Here is a 14,239-nt window from a genome sequence, read left to right on the forward strand (position 1 = left end):
CGTGATTCATCACTCTAGGGAAACATGTTTCCACTGCTCCAGAGTCCAATGGTGGCGAGCTTTACCCCACTCCAGCCGACGCCTGGCATTGTGCATGGTGATCTTAACCTTGTGTGTGGTTGCACGGCCATGGAAACCCATTTCATAAAGCTCCCAACGGAAAGTTATTGTGCTGACGTTGCTTCCAGAGGGAGTTTGGGGATTGGTAGTGAGTGTTGCAACCATGGACAGTAGATTTTTACGCTTTGCGCACTTCAGCACTCCCGTTCTGTGAGCTTGTGTGGCCTACCACGTTACGGATGAGCCGTTGTTGCTCTTAGACGTTTTCACTTCACAATAATAGCACTTACAGTTGACTGGGGCAGCTCTAGCAGGGCAGAGATTTAAAAAACTAACTTGTTGGAAAGGTGGCATCCTATGACAGTGCCACATTGAAAGTCACTGAGCTCTTCAGTACGAGCCATTCTACTGCCAATGTTTGTCTATGGAGATTGCATGGCTGTGTGCTCGATTTTATACACCTGTCCAATCAAACCAAATCAAATTGCATTGGACACATAGACACATGTCAGCAACAGGTATGGCTGAAATTGCCAAATCCACTCATTTGAAGGAGTGTCCACATACTTTTGGCCATGTAGTGTATATTTCTGGAATGTTTTCAAATGTCTCACTTTGGCTATCATTGATTAACAGTAGTACAGTATCAGGCTTGCAGTGTAGTGAAACATTTCCAGAGCCATTGTTTTGTTGAGATGTTATATGTTAGCAGATGCCAATACAGTCTGGCTTTAACAATGGGATAAAATGTCAGATATCTAGTCAAGAATCTACCTGGGGATTTTATTTTGGTGTAAAAGTAGATTAGGAACTCTACTGTGAGGCAGACTGGATCATCCAGTCCATTTTCCTTTGGTATTTCCTGGCCGATGTGAGTGTTTATAATGAAAGACAGCACATTCTCCACCCTGTCTCTCTTCTGAGATGCAAAAGTGAAACATATCTGTTTTCCCAATAGAGTAATTGACACATGATGCAGATTCCACCCCCTCACTTTCCCTATGACAAGGGGGATAAAAAATACTATATCTCAGTGAATAATACCTTATCTGGCAATTGACTCCCTCTACCCCTTTCTCTCTCCTTCTATCCATCTGTTATTATTCTCAGACTTTCACCCTCAGGTTGAATTTGAGTCCCATGCTTCTCCCTAGTCTTTTCCCTTCCTCCCTCTCCTCCTTTCTTCCTTCCTCCCTCTCTTCCCTTCCTCCTCCCTCTGGCTGGCTGCCACTCCTCCCAGCGGATCTGTGCCTGTGGTAGTGGTGTATGTTGTCGGTTGAGGCCGGCCCCCTCTCTCTCCTCAGATGGAGGAGTGAAGCTCACTGACACACATACAGACGCAACAAGCCACAGGCAGGCACGCTACCAGACAGACCGGCAGACAGGTAAGCAGGAGGCAGGCACCATGACGCAAACAGGGGACAGACTCAGCTCTGTGACAACAGATGCCTCCCACAGAACTGAACACTGAAGTTTACTTTGAGAGCCTCAGTGGAGCTGGAATAAGCAGAAAATAAGACAAATATCAAGACGGGATGAGGAGTTCTTGACTGCTGTTTTTTAGGCTGAGGAGGAGGGGGTATTTTACACACTTTTTCTGTAGTTGCTGAACCTGTGGAATTACATCTATGAGCCAGGGGAGGACTAAAGCCAGCATGGTATTCAGCTGGCAGAAGTCATTTGCCATCCTGAACCCCTGGAGGAAAGGTACAGTATGCTTCATGTTGAACCTGTCTCTGTCCCTTGTGCCATCATGTTGTCTCATCCTACCAGCTAGATTTGCCAGCACAAATTGTAATTTGAGTGTCTGATGGATGTGTTTTTGTGGTTTGAGACACGTGTAATTTCAGTCTGAAAGTAGAGGGTGTCTTTAGTTAAGAGCATTGGGTTGTTATGGTGTCAGGATTTTCCCGAGACTGATAGTCTCATCACATAGACCAGTGGTTCCCAACTCCTCGAGTACCCCCAACAGCACACATATTTTGTTGTACCCCAGACAAAATACACCTGATTCAACTAATTGAGGGCCTGATGATTAGTTGACAAGTTGAATCAGGTATGCTTGTCCGGGCTACAATAAAAAAAAAATACTGTTGGGGTAATCGAGGACTAGAGTTGGGAACCGCTAACATAGACAAAAACAAACATATATTGACTCATATCCACATGGTCTTTTTCTCAGTGAACATCGGAGAGTAATGTAGTATTGTTGCCTGTCGGTCTAAGGAACTGCAGCTCAGTGCAAGAGGCGTCACTGCAGTCCCTGGTTCGATTCCTTGCTGTATCACATCCGGCCGTGATTGGGAGTCCCAAAAGGGCGGCGCACAATTGGCCCAGCGTCGTCCGGGTTTGGCCGGGGTAGGCCGTCATTGTAAATAAGAATTTGTTCTTAACTGACTTGCCTAGTTAAATAAAAGTTAAATAAATAAATAAATACAAATACAGATGTAGGATCTTAATTTGATCACTTGTTGCTGAGAATTTTCCTGAAAAGCAGGAAATGCAAACTTCTAGTGTATTTGATTTTTTAAAGTCTTCTAAATTTGTAATTTCCATTTTGAAATTTCCAATTTATTTGCCCTAATGAAAAATGTATCAACCCTTAGAGAAATGTCCATTATTTATAATCCACATAATAATTCACATTTCCTGTTGCTGAAGGATTATTTTCCTGCTGTAGCAAACTGGCTCAAATTAAGATCTCACATCTGTAGTTCAATTGACTAGGGATGCATTTTGTGAAAAGTTGTGAAAAGTTCCAAGGGCAAGACAACACATTTGCTTTGCTGTGAATCTGCAGGTTCTAAATTCAGAGTTTTACTGACGTACGTCCCAATAGAATGGATTGAGGAGAACTGGACTTGATACAGTGTAATGGTCTCTTGATTAGAATAAGCAACAATATGCTCTTATATAGCCTAGCATGGTTTTAATTTGGAGCCCAGACAGAACAATTACTTTTGCTTTCCAATGGCAATACATTTAATTACTATACCATTGGGGAGTGAGACATAAAAAAATAAAATAAAAATAAACTAATTTATGTACCATCTGTTTGTTATATACGATCCAAGCTAAAGCAAAGCATATTGTACAGACGTGCCACCAAGAATTAGGTTGACTCTTCAAAACTCGGCAGTGTCATGAAATAACCAAACCTAAGAGGAAGGGACATTAATAGTCGGTGTTGTGGAGCCGTTCTGAAAAAAGCTGTGAAACACGTTCATATCAATCCACATCCTCATGTCTGTGGTAATTGAAGAACATCATATTACATTACATATGGTAATCAGCAGACAAAAAGCTTGATGTTATATAACAATGCAAAACCAAGTGCTTTGACAAATCACATCTGATAAAGCATAATAGCTACATATTGCATGTTAAAGGGGGAAAAAAGTCTGAAATATCCTGACTCAAAAACATAGTTATCATCTTGTGTTTAGGACCTGTTAATAGTCACAGAATCTATGGGGCTCTTGTGATACAGTGTAACTTCTCATTCTCCTTCCACTCCTTTATAATGGGACTATTCTGGAGCTTACAGGTTTATCTACATTCCAAGAATCCGCCTCTATCAGATAACGATCTCAGTTTATGTACAGTATGACCAACACATGTTGGGAAGGATTGTCCCCCCTCAGATCCTCAATTTGTTTTGTCCTGAGACCGAGGATTTCCAGCATTGTTGTAGTTGTGAAAGAGTCTAGACTCCCATTGGCAGGAATCATGTTGTTTGCCATGATCCTTGGGTTGGAAGAAAATAACCATTGTAAAGATAACACTCACATTGTGTACAGTACATCAAGGCAAGGCATTTATTGGTGTATTCTTGTGTGGCCCTATTGTTGTCTTCGATCCCTGTTTAGTTCACAGAAAGAGGATCGCAAGAGGAGGTGAAATACAATGACACTAATTATTTTGGGGAAAAAGGAGTTTATCACAACTCAGGATATGACCCAGATGCAGACACAGGAGACGGATAGTTTGGTTCTCAGAATATTTATTATAATAAAGGGGCAGGCAAAGGGCAGGTTGGGGGCAGCCAGAGGTTCGTAATCCAAGGCAGAGTCAATCAAGGACAGAACGGCAGACAGGCTCGGGGTCAGGACAGGAGGAAAGGTCGGAACCGGGAAGACTAAAAAACAAGAACTAGAGAACTGGCGAAATGGGAAACACGCTGGTAAGACCTGACAAAACAAGATGAACTGGCAACAGACAAACATAAAACGCAGGTATAAATACACGGGGGATAATGGGGAAAAATAGGAGACACCTGGTGAGGGGTGGAGACAAGCACAAGACAAGTGAAACAGATCAGGGTGTGAAAGAGCTAACAATCAGAAACATCCTTGGCCTCTTACTTTGTACATTCACTCTGGCTATCTCCTCCGATTTCAGAGCACTCTCGTCTGAGTGTGCCAGAGCGCAGAATAACTGATGCATTTACGAACACACCCTTTGTGTATAGCGTTTCCCTGAGCACACACTAAGGAATTATATCAGCAATGTTTTAAAACGTTAACTTTATAGCGATAAACAAATCAAGAGTCCCCACTTGCCTCCCCGTATTCATCACCCTGACTCATAAACAACCAGGCAGAACGGCACACAGTGGAATTCACGGATATATGGAATGGAATCATCCTGTGAGGACAGGCTGACAGGTATGATTCAGATCCTGAGGAATTTGAGCACCTGAAGGGAGTAAGGGGAGTACTTTACATGTCAAACATCAGATTTACTTCAACTATGTGTGAAGTTCAACTGTGTCTTGATGCCCTAGTTTTTCCAGTGTGATCCTGCCACAATAATTCATGATCATCACAATAATCAAAAGTCAATAGCAGTGTCAATATAGGATTCCTTCATCAAATCTCCAACAAGATTGGGAATGACCTATTTAAACATATTCATGTTGATTTGTGTTAAATTTTGAAGTAATATGTGTTATTTTGAAACATCAGAGTTGGTTGGTGAGGGGGATTGTGGGAGGATTCAAACTCCAGACCTGAGGTGTTGGAGGAAACTAGCCCCAAGGAGACTTGACTTGAGTTAGCTCATTCTTGCCTTATCCTAATGGCGTCTGATAGTGGAGGAGTGGGGAGCGGGGTCCCTGCTAGCTTCTAGCTCGCAGTCTGGGAATCCTACTTAGGGTCGACATTACGTCCAAGGAAGAGGTGGAATTGGAAAAAAGATACAAGGCCTGTGTGTTGAGAGACATGGAGCTGAGAGGTGCCCTGGTGGGTTTCCTTGGGGGATGAGGTGAGAGATGGGGAAGGGGTGAGAGGGAAGGTGTGTTGTGGTATTTCACACCTCATCAGGGCATCTTGTTTCTGTCACCTGAACTGCAGTTGAAATTATGTTGGAAAATATGTTTTTTGTTTCGGTCAATTGGATCATAATGGTGTTTTCCTTGAATTATAAATGTGTCTCTTGAGTATTCACCTCCAGTCATCATTACATCCATAACAACTTGAGGTTGAAACTTGTATTAAAAACATTTCATGACAGTGACTAGTAGTGGGCATGAAGTTCTACCAGGACACTTATGTTCTGTCCAACTAACCACTCAAAGTGCTAACAGAGAACGGACATTCTCCAAAGCCCCCCGGCCGTAAAAATAGCACGCCTGTCACAACCTGTTTTTGACCTTTCCACTTAGGATCCAAGGGGCCAACTGAATTAATAGTTTTGCCCGGGGCTTACACATGCCATTGCCCAGAGCCTGAGCTACTGGAGCCCGCCTTTTGCATTCGGAGGAGCACACCTGCTTGGGGAGATAAAGCCTACTTTCAAAAACACTAAGCAGGAAAACACCCTTTTCAGTGAGTGGGAAAAAAAGTTTATTTGAAACTCTTCTTGGCCTAGTTTAATTAATGGGAGGATTTCAGTAGAAATATACTGTACATGCTCAACCTAACAACATCTGTCATTCTCTAGTTGTAAATCATCTGTTTGTTGGAATCCCAGCTTCTACCCTACTGCGAGAGCAGTAGTGGAATGTTGAGTCTGCACATACACAGGTCAACACACCTCAGGGAGGGTCTGTGAAATCTAATGAAGGACACACACACACACACACATACACACACACTGCAGAGGGGAGGAATGGATATTACCCCTCCTTACAGCACATATTTTAGCCCCTCCCCAATCAGACCAGCTTCTGCCAACTGGCTGGCTGGCTGTGTTTTCCCTGTGAGGGAGTGACAGCCATCCAGGAGCTTAAACCGTTGTTCTCACAGTAGAGTGGAGACTCCAGGCATTTGGGAGGGCGGCAGGGCGATCCATTTATCTAAACTCCCCTTTAGAGAGATCATTGTGAAGTTGATTATCCGGGGCTTATTTTTGTTGGCTAAGCTGATTGACAATAATCAACTGTGTGTCTGGAATGTGAAATGAATGTTAAGGGAAACATCTGACTCCGTCTTTTATGACAGAAAGGACGCTAAAGACGAGTCTAGGGGGGCGGACAGTGTGTAGCCTAATTATATGTTGTGGGGTTACTCAGCCTTACTGAAAACTGGCTGACTCAGCTGTCTGTTCAACTACAGTGTGGGATTTCAGATCTGTTTTGTCTTTCCGATGATGACACCTGGATGATGTTGACACTTGCTTGGGTGCAATACCAGATCATTTGAGGCATCAAGCCAAGCAGATTGTATCACAATGATGGGTAGTTGGATTACATGGTTGAATAAGCAAGGTGACTTCAGTGTGTGATTAATGTCAATCTGGTCCCATTTCTGTCTGCTGCTAATTCAGAGGAACCGGCAATTACTGCATTCATGAGTAAGGATAAGATAACATAAACAGAGAAGAAAAGAGGCAAATGTTTTTTCTCACAAAGCAAGAATGTTGTTTTTCTAATTTCTTGAACCAGTTTCTTGATTAACTTTAATCCATGAAATAATGTTTTTATTAATCTCCACTTTTTATTAATTTCCACATTCTTGGTTTTGAAAATAGGTTCCTAGTTTCTTCAGTCCCAGAAAAATATATGTTTTCTCTTAAAACCTCTTCTATTTCCTCCTAAATAGACATACCCAAACATAATTATTTTTCATGAGATGGCCATAAACAATAACATAGTTTTAGAAAGGTCTGGAACTCACCATTCTAGTAATAGTTCGTTATAAATTGTCATTTTGTAATTTGGGTGAACTTTAACATTGAGGGGGGGGGTCTTTTTTTAAATATCACCTAACAGCAGGAACAGCACCATCTAGTGGACAGAACCGGGTCATATCAGGATGTAGGAAGGGACATAGACCTAACAACTCCAATTACTAATTTCTCTGAACAGGTGGGCTGAACATCACTGAATTCACTGAGAATACATAACAAATGGCGAAGAAACAATACTCCGACTTTGATCCAAATCGGATGTTAGGTACTATATTTATTGAATATTAAATGAATCCTATAAATTAAAATTGCCAATTTGGGTGCAATCAATTATCTTAGTTTATCAGAGATCAAATTATATTTAAACAAAATAATGTTGCAGGAATGCTAATGTTATTTGTTTCTAACAACAGAAATTATTTCCGAACAACTTGAGATGGTGGGTGTCGAAATCCTCTATATTCTGCTTTTTTGAGGTGGAACAACCCCACAGCCAGATGAAACCATAACGACTGGAATCGCTAGACTGTCACCGTTCATATGACGGGCTGGGCTCTCCCAGGCTGGGCTCACTCACTCAGAGGGAATAGATTCTTTGTCTGGATAGGCCAGAAAACATAACACGTTACTCCCTATGCAAATGTGGGTTCTGAAACCTGACACAGATGGGGCTTCCTGGCTTTATAAGGCATGAGACCCGAAGGCGTTCAGAGAGCGCTTTGCACATCAAAATGTCAATTGGTGCTGTTGAAAAAGATGGCTTGCATAAAGGGACTTCAGAAATGATTTCCTCTAAGCTTGCTCTGTGTAGACAACCTGAAACATAGCAACCCTTTAGTTCTTTGGTTTGCTATTGAGTGAGAATCTATAGCCAAAACCAGTTGACCAAAACCAGGTCAACTTCTCCAACGAAGTCATTCCAGTACTTCTGCTGAAAGATAAGGTCTTGAATAAAGAGTTTGTGGTCGAGGTTAGAAAACTGATTGGGAAATAGGGTCTCGACATATTCTGCAAACACAGGCATTGACCTATTTCTCTTGTTTGTATTTTACAAAACACATACCTCCACTTTATTCATACTCCCGGGCACTTACATTGTATTGCATTATTCACATTCCAAGCTGCCTGGAGCTGGGTGAGGTGCTGTTTGATCTCTCTGAACAGAGAGCCAGGTCTCTAGGTCATTAATTGAAAATCCAAAGGGATTTGGATGCAGATTGCTTTCTCCTCAGGACAACAGAAAAAAATGCCCCCTCATCAGCAAATCCCTGTGCTCAATTAGAAGCCCAGCACTGCTTTAAATACTAGTGCATATCAATACCTAGGATGTCAGTGAACTTTGAAGTACAAGGTGAATGATACCTTGTGAGACTAAAGCTTTGGCTGCTAGCGTAAACATTATGGCAATGCAGTTTACAATTTGCTTGCATGTTAAAGAAAACTCGGCGGAAATTGAGAAAAAAGGGGCCTAGCCCTAAAAGGTTAAAGAAAACTCAGATGAGTTATTTTTGGTGGGACAGTTGGGGGCTTTAGTTTACAGTAGCAGATACAAACATTTAGTAACTTTCAGCCAAAATACAACAGCCTACATGTTGTGCAGTATGTCGGTCTATAGGATGAAGTGCAGTACACTAGTTGTCTGGGCCGGCTCTAGTCTTGTGGGGGCCCTAAGCAAAATTGGGTTAGGGGCTCCCCACCTCACGGCAAAACATTTTAGTGGCCATTTTGATGGCGGAGAGAAAATGTTTTGTTTTAAAGTTAATTTCCTGTAATTCTGCAGATTTTGCCATGGGTGCGGAGAGAACTGCAATTTCATAATACATTTCATGCAATTCTACTCCTTTTGCCATGGGCTAGAGAGAACAAACGTGCAGTTTTACAGCAAATTTCCTGCAATTCTACCCATTTTGTAATGACTTATGCCATGTTAATATGATATCTGAGTGAGAATGACTAACAAGCCATGATTACTACAAGTTTATATAGCTGGCTGGACTAACTACCAATATTTATTTTTTTAGCTGATTGAGTGACTGTCAGTTGCTAATTGAGTGACTGTCAGTGACTGACATAGCAAGAGAAAAAACGCTGATGCATAACCACATTTTTACATTGCGCGGTGTATTTTACTATTCTTATTCTCAATAGTAAGTTGAGACCTCGACTGAGCTCATGGAACCGGCTCTGGTAGCTGTTATGCAGGAGATCATCAATGTTGCTCTTTAACTATCTACTCCTTCTGGTCTGTTGCCATCGTGTGAGATACACCAGTTCCCATTACACTCGTATTGATAACACATGACTGACCATAGACTGACCTGATAAAGACAATTAAGAGAAAGTCAGAGCGGTACTGCTAGAGGGTTACACATGGACTGCAGTCTCTCATATCTCCCCCAAGGGACCACAGCCTTATCAAGGCTTAGGGAGCTGCTGTAAATGGGTATACATATGAGATTTACAAGTTCTTTAGTGTACAGTCATACCTTGATGGCCATCCCAGACATCCATTTCCATACTTCTGATTGGACTGCTCAGGATTCAGGAGTGTCCATGCTATGTGTTCATCTGGGAGCAATAGGGCTCGGTTAAATGTGTCTTTAAGTGTGTTTTTATTTGCAGTCTTGCTGTTGTTTGTACTGGTGAAACCTCTATTAAGGGAAGCACCATATGATCCTGTATAAGCTTTTGTTCAGGACTCAGGCTAGATCAAGCACGAACAAGCATTTCGCTACACCCGCAATAACATCTGCTAAACACGTGTACGTGACCAATAAAATTTGATTTGATTTGATCAAAGGCTGTATTCTCCAGACTCCAGAGACATGTTAAAGAATGACTCAGAAATAACTCACACTTGGACAAGTCTTTCATCTGATGTTGCTAGGTAATTGTTGACACAATAGGGCATAAACATTGTTGAAGTACAGTGCCTTCAGAAAGTATTCATACCCCTTGACTTATTCCACATTTTGTTGTCTTACAGCCTGAATTCAAAATGGATTAAATCTTTTTTTTCTCTCACCCATCTACACACAATACCCCATAAAGACAAAGTGAAAATATGTTTTTGCAAATGTATTGAAAATGGAATACAGAAATCTCATTTACATAAGTATTCACACCCCTGAATCAACACTTTGTAGAGGCACCTATGGCGGCAATTACAGCTTTGGGTTGTCTTAGGAATGTCTGTATAAGCATTGCGCATCTGGATTTGGGCATTTTCTCAAGCTCTGTTAAGTTAGATGGGGAGTGGCGGTGAACAGCAATCTTCAAGTCTTTCCACAGATTTTTTTCTTCTGAAGGCACTGTAGTTGCACTTTTGCTCTGACCACAGTGGAAACAGTTGTGCTACATTTTCCCGGCATTTGAAGAAAACAGGAAATACATTCCCTTGCCTCTACTGCAATAATTTGCTTTGAGAATACTGTCTTGAGTTAAGCCAGTGAAATTCTTTCCACATGTAACATTAGCACTATGGGAATGTCATGTAGAAAGTACACATCTCATTCTAGTTAAGTGAGACATACCAAATGACACATGTACACCACACACAATTTTGTCGATTAAAACTCATTCATGATATCTACTTAAATAAACAGTGGGATTTTGACTGAATGTTCTTCGGTTGAACGCGTTGAACTCAGAATTTGAAAGAGAAAATACATGTAGGCTACATTTGACAGTATATGCTAGCAAGTATTGCTTTCTGATACTAATGTTAAAGTTATTTGTCCACCAGTGGAATTTCTGAATCTTATAATATTTCCAAGAGGCCAACGTTGTGGTCTGGAAAAACCCACGTAACTGCTCCGCTACCTTGATTCACAAGCTTAGGCCAGAATCGCTAAATGTTAACTAACTGGGAAAACAAGGCCATTGTTTGAAATGGGAAGAGACCTGAGCCAGAACCAAGGCTGATAGGAGCTGCTATCTAACCCCAAAACAGTATTATCACAACTGATTGTTTTCTCAGGGAAAACATGGGTGTGCCTCCATTGTTGTGGATGTTATTCACAGTGAAATAATAAAACAATGGGTTTTGTTTTGTGAGAAAAAGCAGCGAGCAAACAGGGTGGAAGTATCTCCACCTCCCAACCCCCACTAATATTCAAATGCAATTCCATGCTAAGATAATTCATTCAACTTCAAAAATGAGGCAAATAGGATCACTGTAATATGATTTATTACAATGTAATTGACTGGCTGCTTTTAAATCTGACACGTCACCATCTCCAAATAGTTTGGCAGGAGAATGTTATAACAAAACATGGTGGTTACACCTACTTCCAATCAGTTTTGTGTGCTCATCTCAGTGACCAACTTCCTGCCAGTTAGGTTTTAGGATCGTCACTCAGCCTGCGCTCCTGTGAATTTGATCATTCATCGTTCTATCCATGTCCCCTCCAATCCAATCACAAACTCTGCCTGCCTAATTTCCTAACAATCAGCTATGGAATTCCCCTGGGAGGGTTTATGTATTCCTGCAGCCCACTGCAGTAAAATATTTTAAATGGCCTACAACTCCTTAAGTAGGCATAATTTAAGTAGGCATCATGTTAGGAAGTTTTGTTTTGTTTGGTATTGAGGTAAGGTGGTAATGAGATTCAACTAGTATTTATATTCAAAATAATTCAGTTTTACTTTTCTTTTAGCTCTCACAAACGTTTCCTTCAAAAACTCCCCTCACTAAAGTGAATGAAAGCACTAGATTACATCTTCAAAGCCCTTTTTAATCTCACATTTGCCTTGGCCAGATCTTCAATTTAAATAGCCTTTATAATAGCCTCTATTGTTGAAGTTTTATCTAACAATCTGCTATTACGTTATACCAGAAAGATGCTTGGGTTAGATTTGCAGCACAGGACGAAATAAATAGAATAAAGTAATACTCAGATTTAATTAAAACATATGAGATGCTCAAGGAGATGGTGGAGGTCTTCTCAGGTCCAAAAAATTGGACCCGGACCCAAAGGGACCTGAGGACAATCAGACCAGGACCCGAACCGACCCGATAATTTAAAAAAAGGTGGGACCCCGGACCCAAACCGAGAACAATCAGACCCGAATCCGAATGGACCCAACGACAACCAAACCTAGACCAATGATGTATATAAACCCTGGATTGCTGATACTGTGTATTGGTCACTGACCACGTTTACATGCACACCAATATCCTGTTATTATTCGGGATACTCAAGTATTTTGGTTTTGAGTTGACACATGTAAACATCATATCCCGTTTACAATAACCCGAAAAAGCTTGTATCCCAGTTATGAGAAACCCGGCTAAGATGCCTGGGATATGCTGATCTTAGAGGGGATACTGTGGCATGTAAACATCTTATCTCGTTTATTGTTGTTTTTCGCGGTCTGCGCAGGCTCAGTTTCGCATAACATGGGTGTTGGTGTGATGATGTTTTCATCTGATTGTCAAAGAAATCACTTTAAAAAGTAGGCTAACTTCGCAGTTCCATCCCCTATTATTCCATAATAATTTATTTTGCTGATACTCCTTACTGGACCGTATAACCTACTAGCGACTTTCACCCCATATCTAGACAACTATCTGATTTATAATTTCCGACATTAGGTAGGCCATTTGTTTGTCAGCTACAGTTAGATGAATGCAGCTTCTCTTCTGTCATAACTTGTTGACCCAGAAGACTAAATAAAGTAGTGCTCACCAGAATAATGTCTTACATCGATAGAATGAATATATTAGAAATCTAGTCAACACCTGTAAAGTTGACTGTTTTGTTTAGGGACCGGGGAGAAAAACGCAATAACTCCAAAACAGATTGGTCCTGTGTAAAATGTCCAAATGTCACACGTTTGTCCGGTTTTAAGGAAATGAAAAGCTGAGAAAACTATGAAATACCTTTCTGATAGGACTTCAACTCATCTTGGGTGCATATTTTATGTGGTTGAAATACTGTCTGCTTAACAGTGTCAAAGATAACACATTTACATTTTCTTAGGTGATACTGAATGAAAGAAATGGTATTTCTCCACTCCTGTTCCTGAAACAAAATTAACATTTGTATCATTTTACTGCAAGAAACACATAATTCTGCAGGAGTTAATATTATATTATGCTACATGTGAGAGGTTATAGACCTACAGTCAGTGTCCAGATTTCAGTTACTATTCCATTTAACCCATATTCATTTAAATTAAGAATATTCTGTTTATTCATGGATACAGGGAAACTCATGAGTGGGATATTAAAGGTCCAGCTACTATCCGGAATACTGTGCGCATGTAAACGTGTTCACTGAGAGGCTTTGAAGCCACAGGTCGGCCATATTGGCACTCCCCAGTAGGAGCAGTCCTCCATAGGAATGAATGGAATTCTACAGTATTTTCCATGAAATGTTTTAAAGACAAAATTACATGTATTTAAGTATTTTTCTTGTTGTAGTGGGAACAGTTACATTAGTAATCTCTAATGTCTTCATATATAAAAAAATTAAAATAATGTTTAGCTCACATAATATACTTTAAAAGTATGCCAAGATGGAGGCATGGTGGCTTCAACACAGCAGCCCCTATTAGTCATCTAGAGTATATATAATTCATTGATGGGGGAGTGCGAAGATGGAGGCATGGTGGCTTCAACACAGCGGCCCCTATTAGTCATCTAGAGTATATATAATTCATTGATGGGGGAGTGCCAAGATGGAGGCATGGTGGCTTCAACACAGCGGCCCCTATTAGTCATCTAGAATATATATAATTCATTGACAGACCTGACCCAAGTGACAAAAACAATATGTTTATCAGCCAAGTTGCACTTCTGGTTAATGAATAGGTCTTAATATGTGTTACGTACGCCTCTAGGAAGAGGGAACGCAACACCCTGCTACAACTCAACTCCCCGTGGAGTGAAAGAGGTATGGGACTGTAGGTGCAAGTAAGGATGACAAAATGCAGAGAATTACCGTTTACAGGGAATTTATTCCGTCACACGGTAATTTTGGGGAAAAGGGGCTGGACGGAACCAAAGCAAAGAAAGTAAATATCAAAGCCCTCTCTCCTACCT

The 14,239-nt window shown here is 41.0% G+C and overlaps 1 protein-coding gene across 2 annotated transcripts in view; it reads left to right on the top strand.

Annotated features, from left to right (window-relative positions):
* Positions 1 to 1,311: 1,311 nt before the first annotated feature.
* Positions 1,312 to 14,239, top strand: part of LOC111977526 (uncharacterized) — a 33,398-nt gene continuing 20,470 nt past the window's right edge. For both annotated transcript variants that reach the window (XM_024006976.2, XM_024006977.2), the window contains exon 1: positions 1,312 to 1,767. In XM_024006976.2, the coding sequence (XP_023862744.1) occupies positions 1,689 to 1,767 (79 nt within the window). In that variant the 5' untranslated portion in view covers positions 1,312 to 1,688. The remainder of the gene's footprint in view (positions 1,768 to 14,239) is intronic.

This window comes from Salvelinus sp. IW2-2015, linkage group LG18 (assembly GCF_002910315.2).
Source record: "Salvelinus sp. IW2-2015 linkage group LG18, ASM291031v2, whole genome shotgun sequence".
NCBI lineage: Eukaryota > Metazoa > Chordata > Actinopteri > Salmoniformes > Salmonidae > Salvelinus > Salvelinus sp. IW2-2015.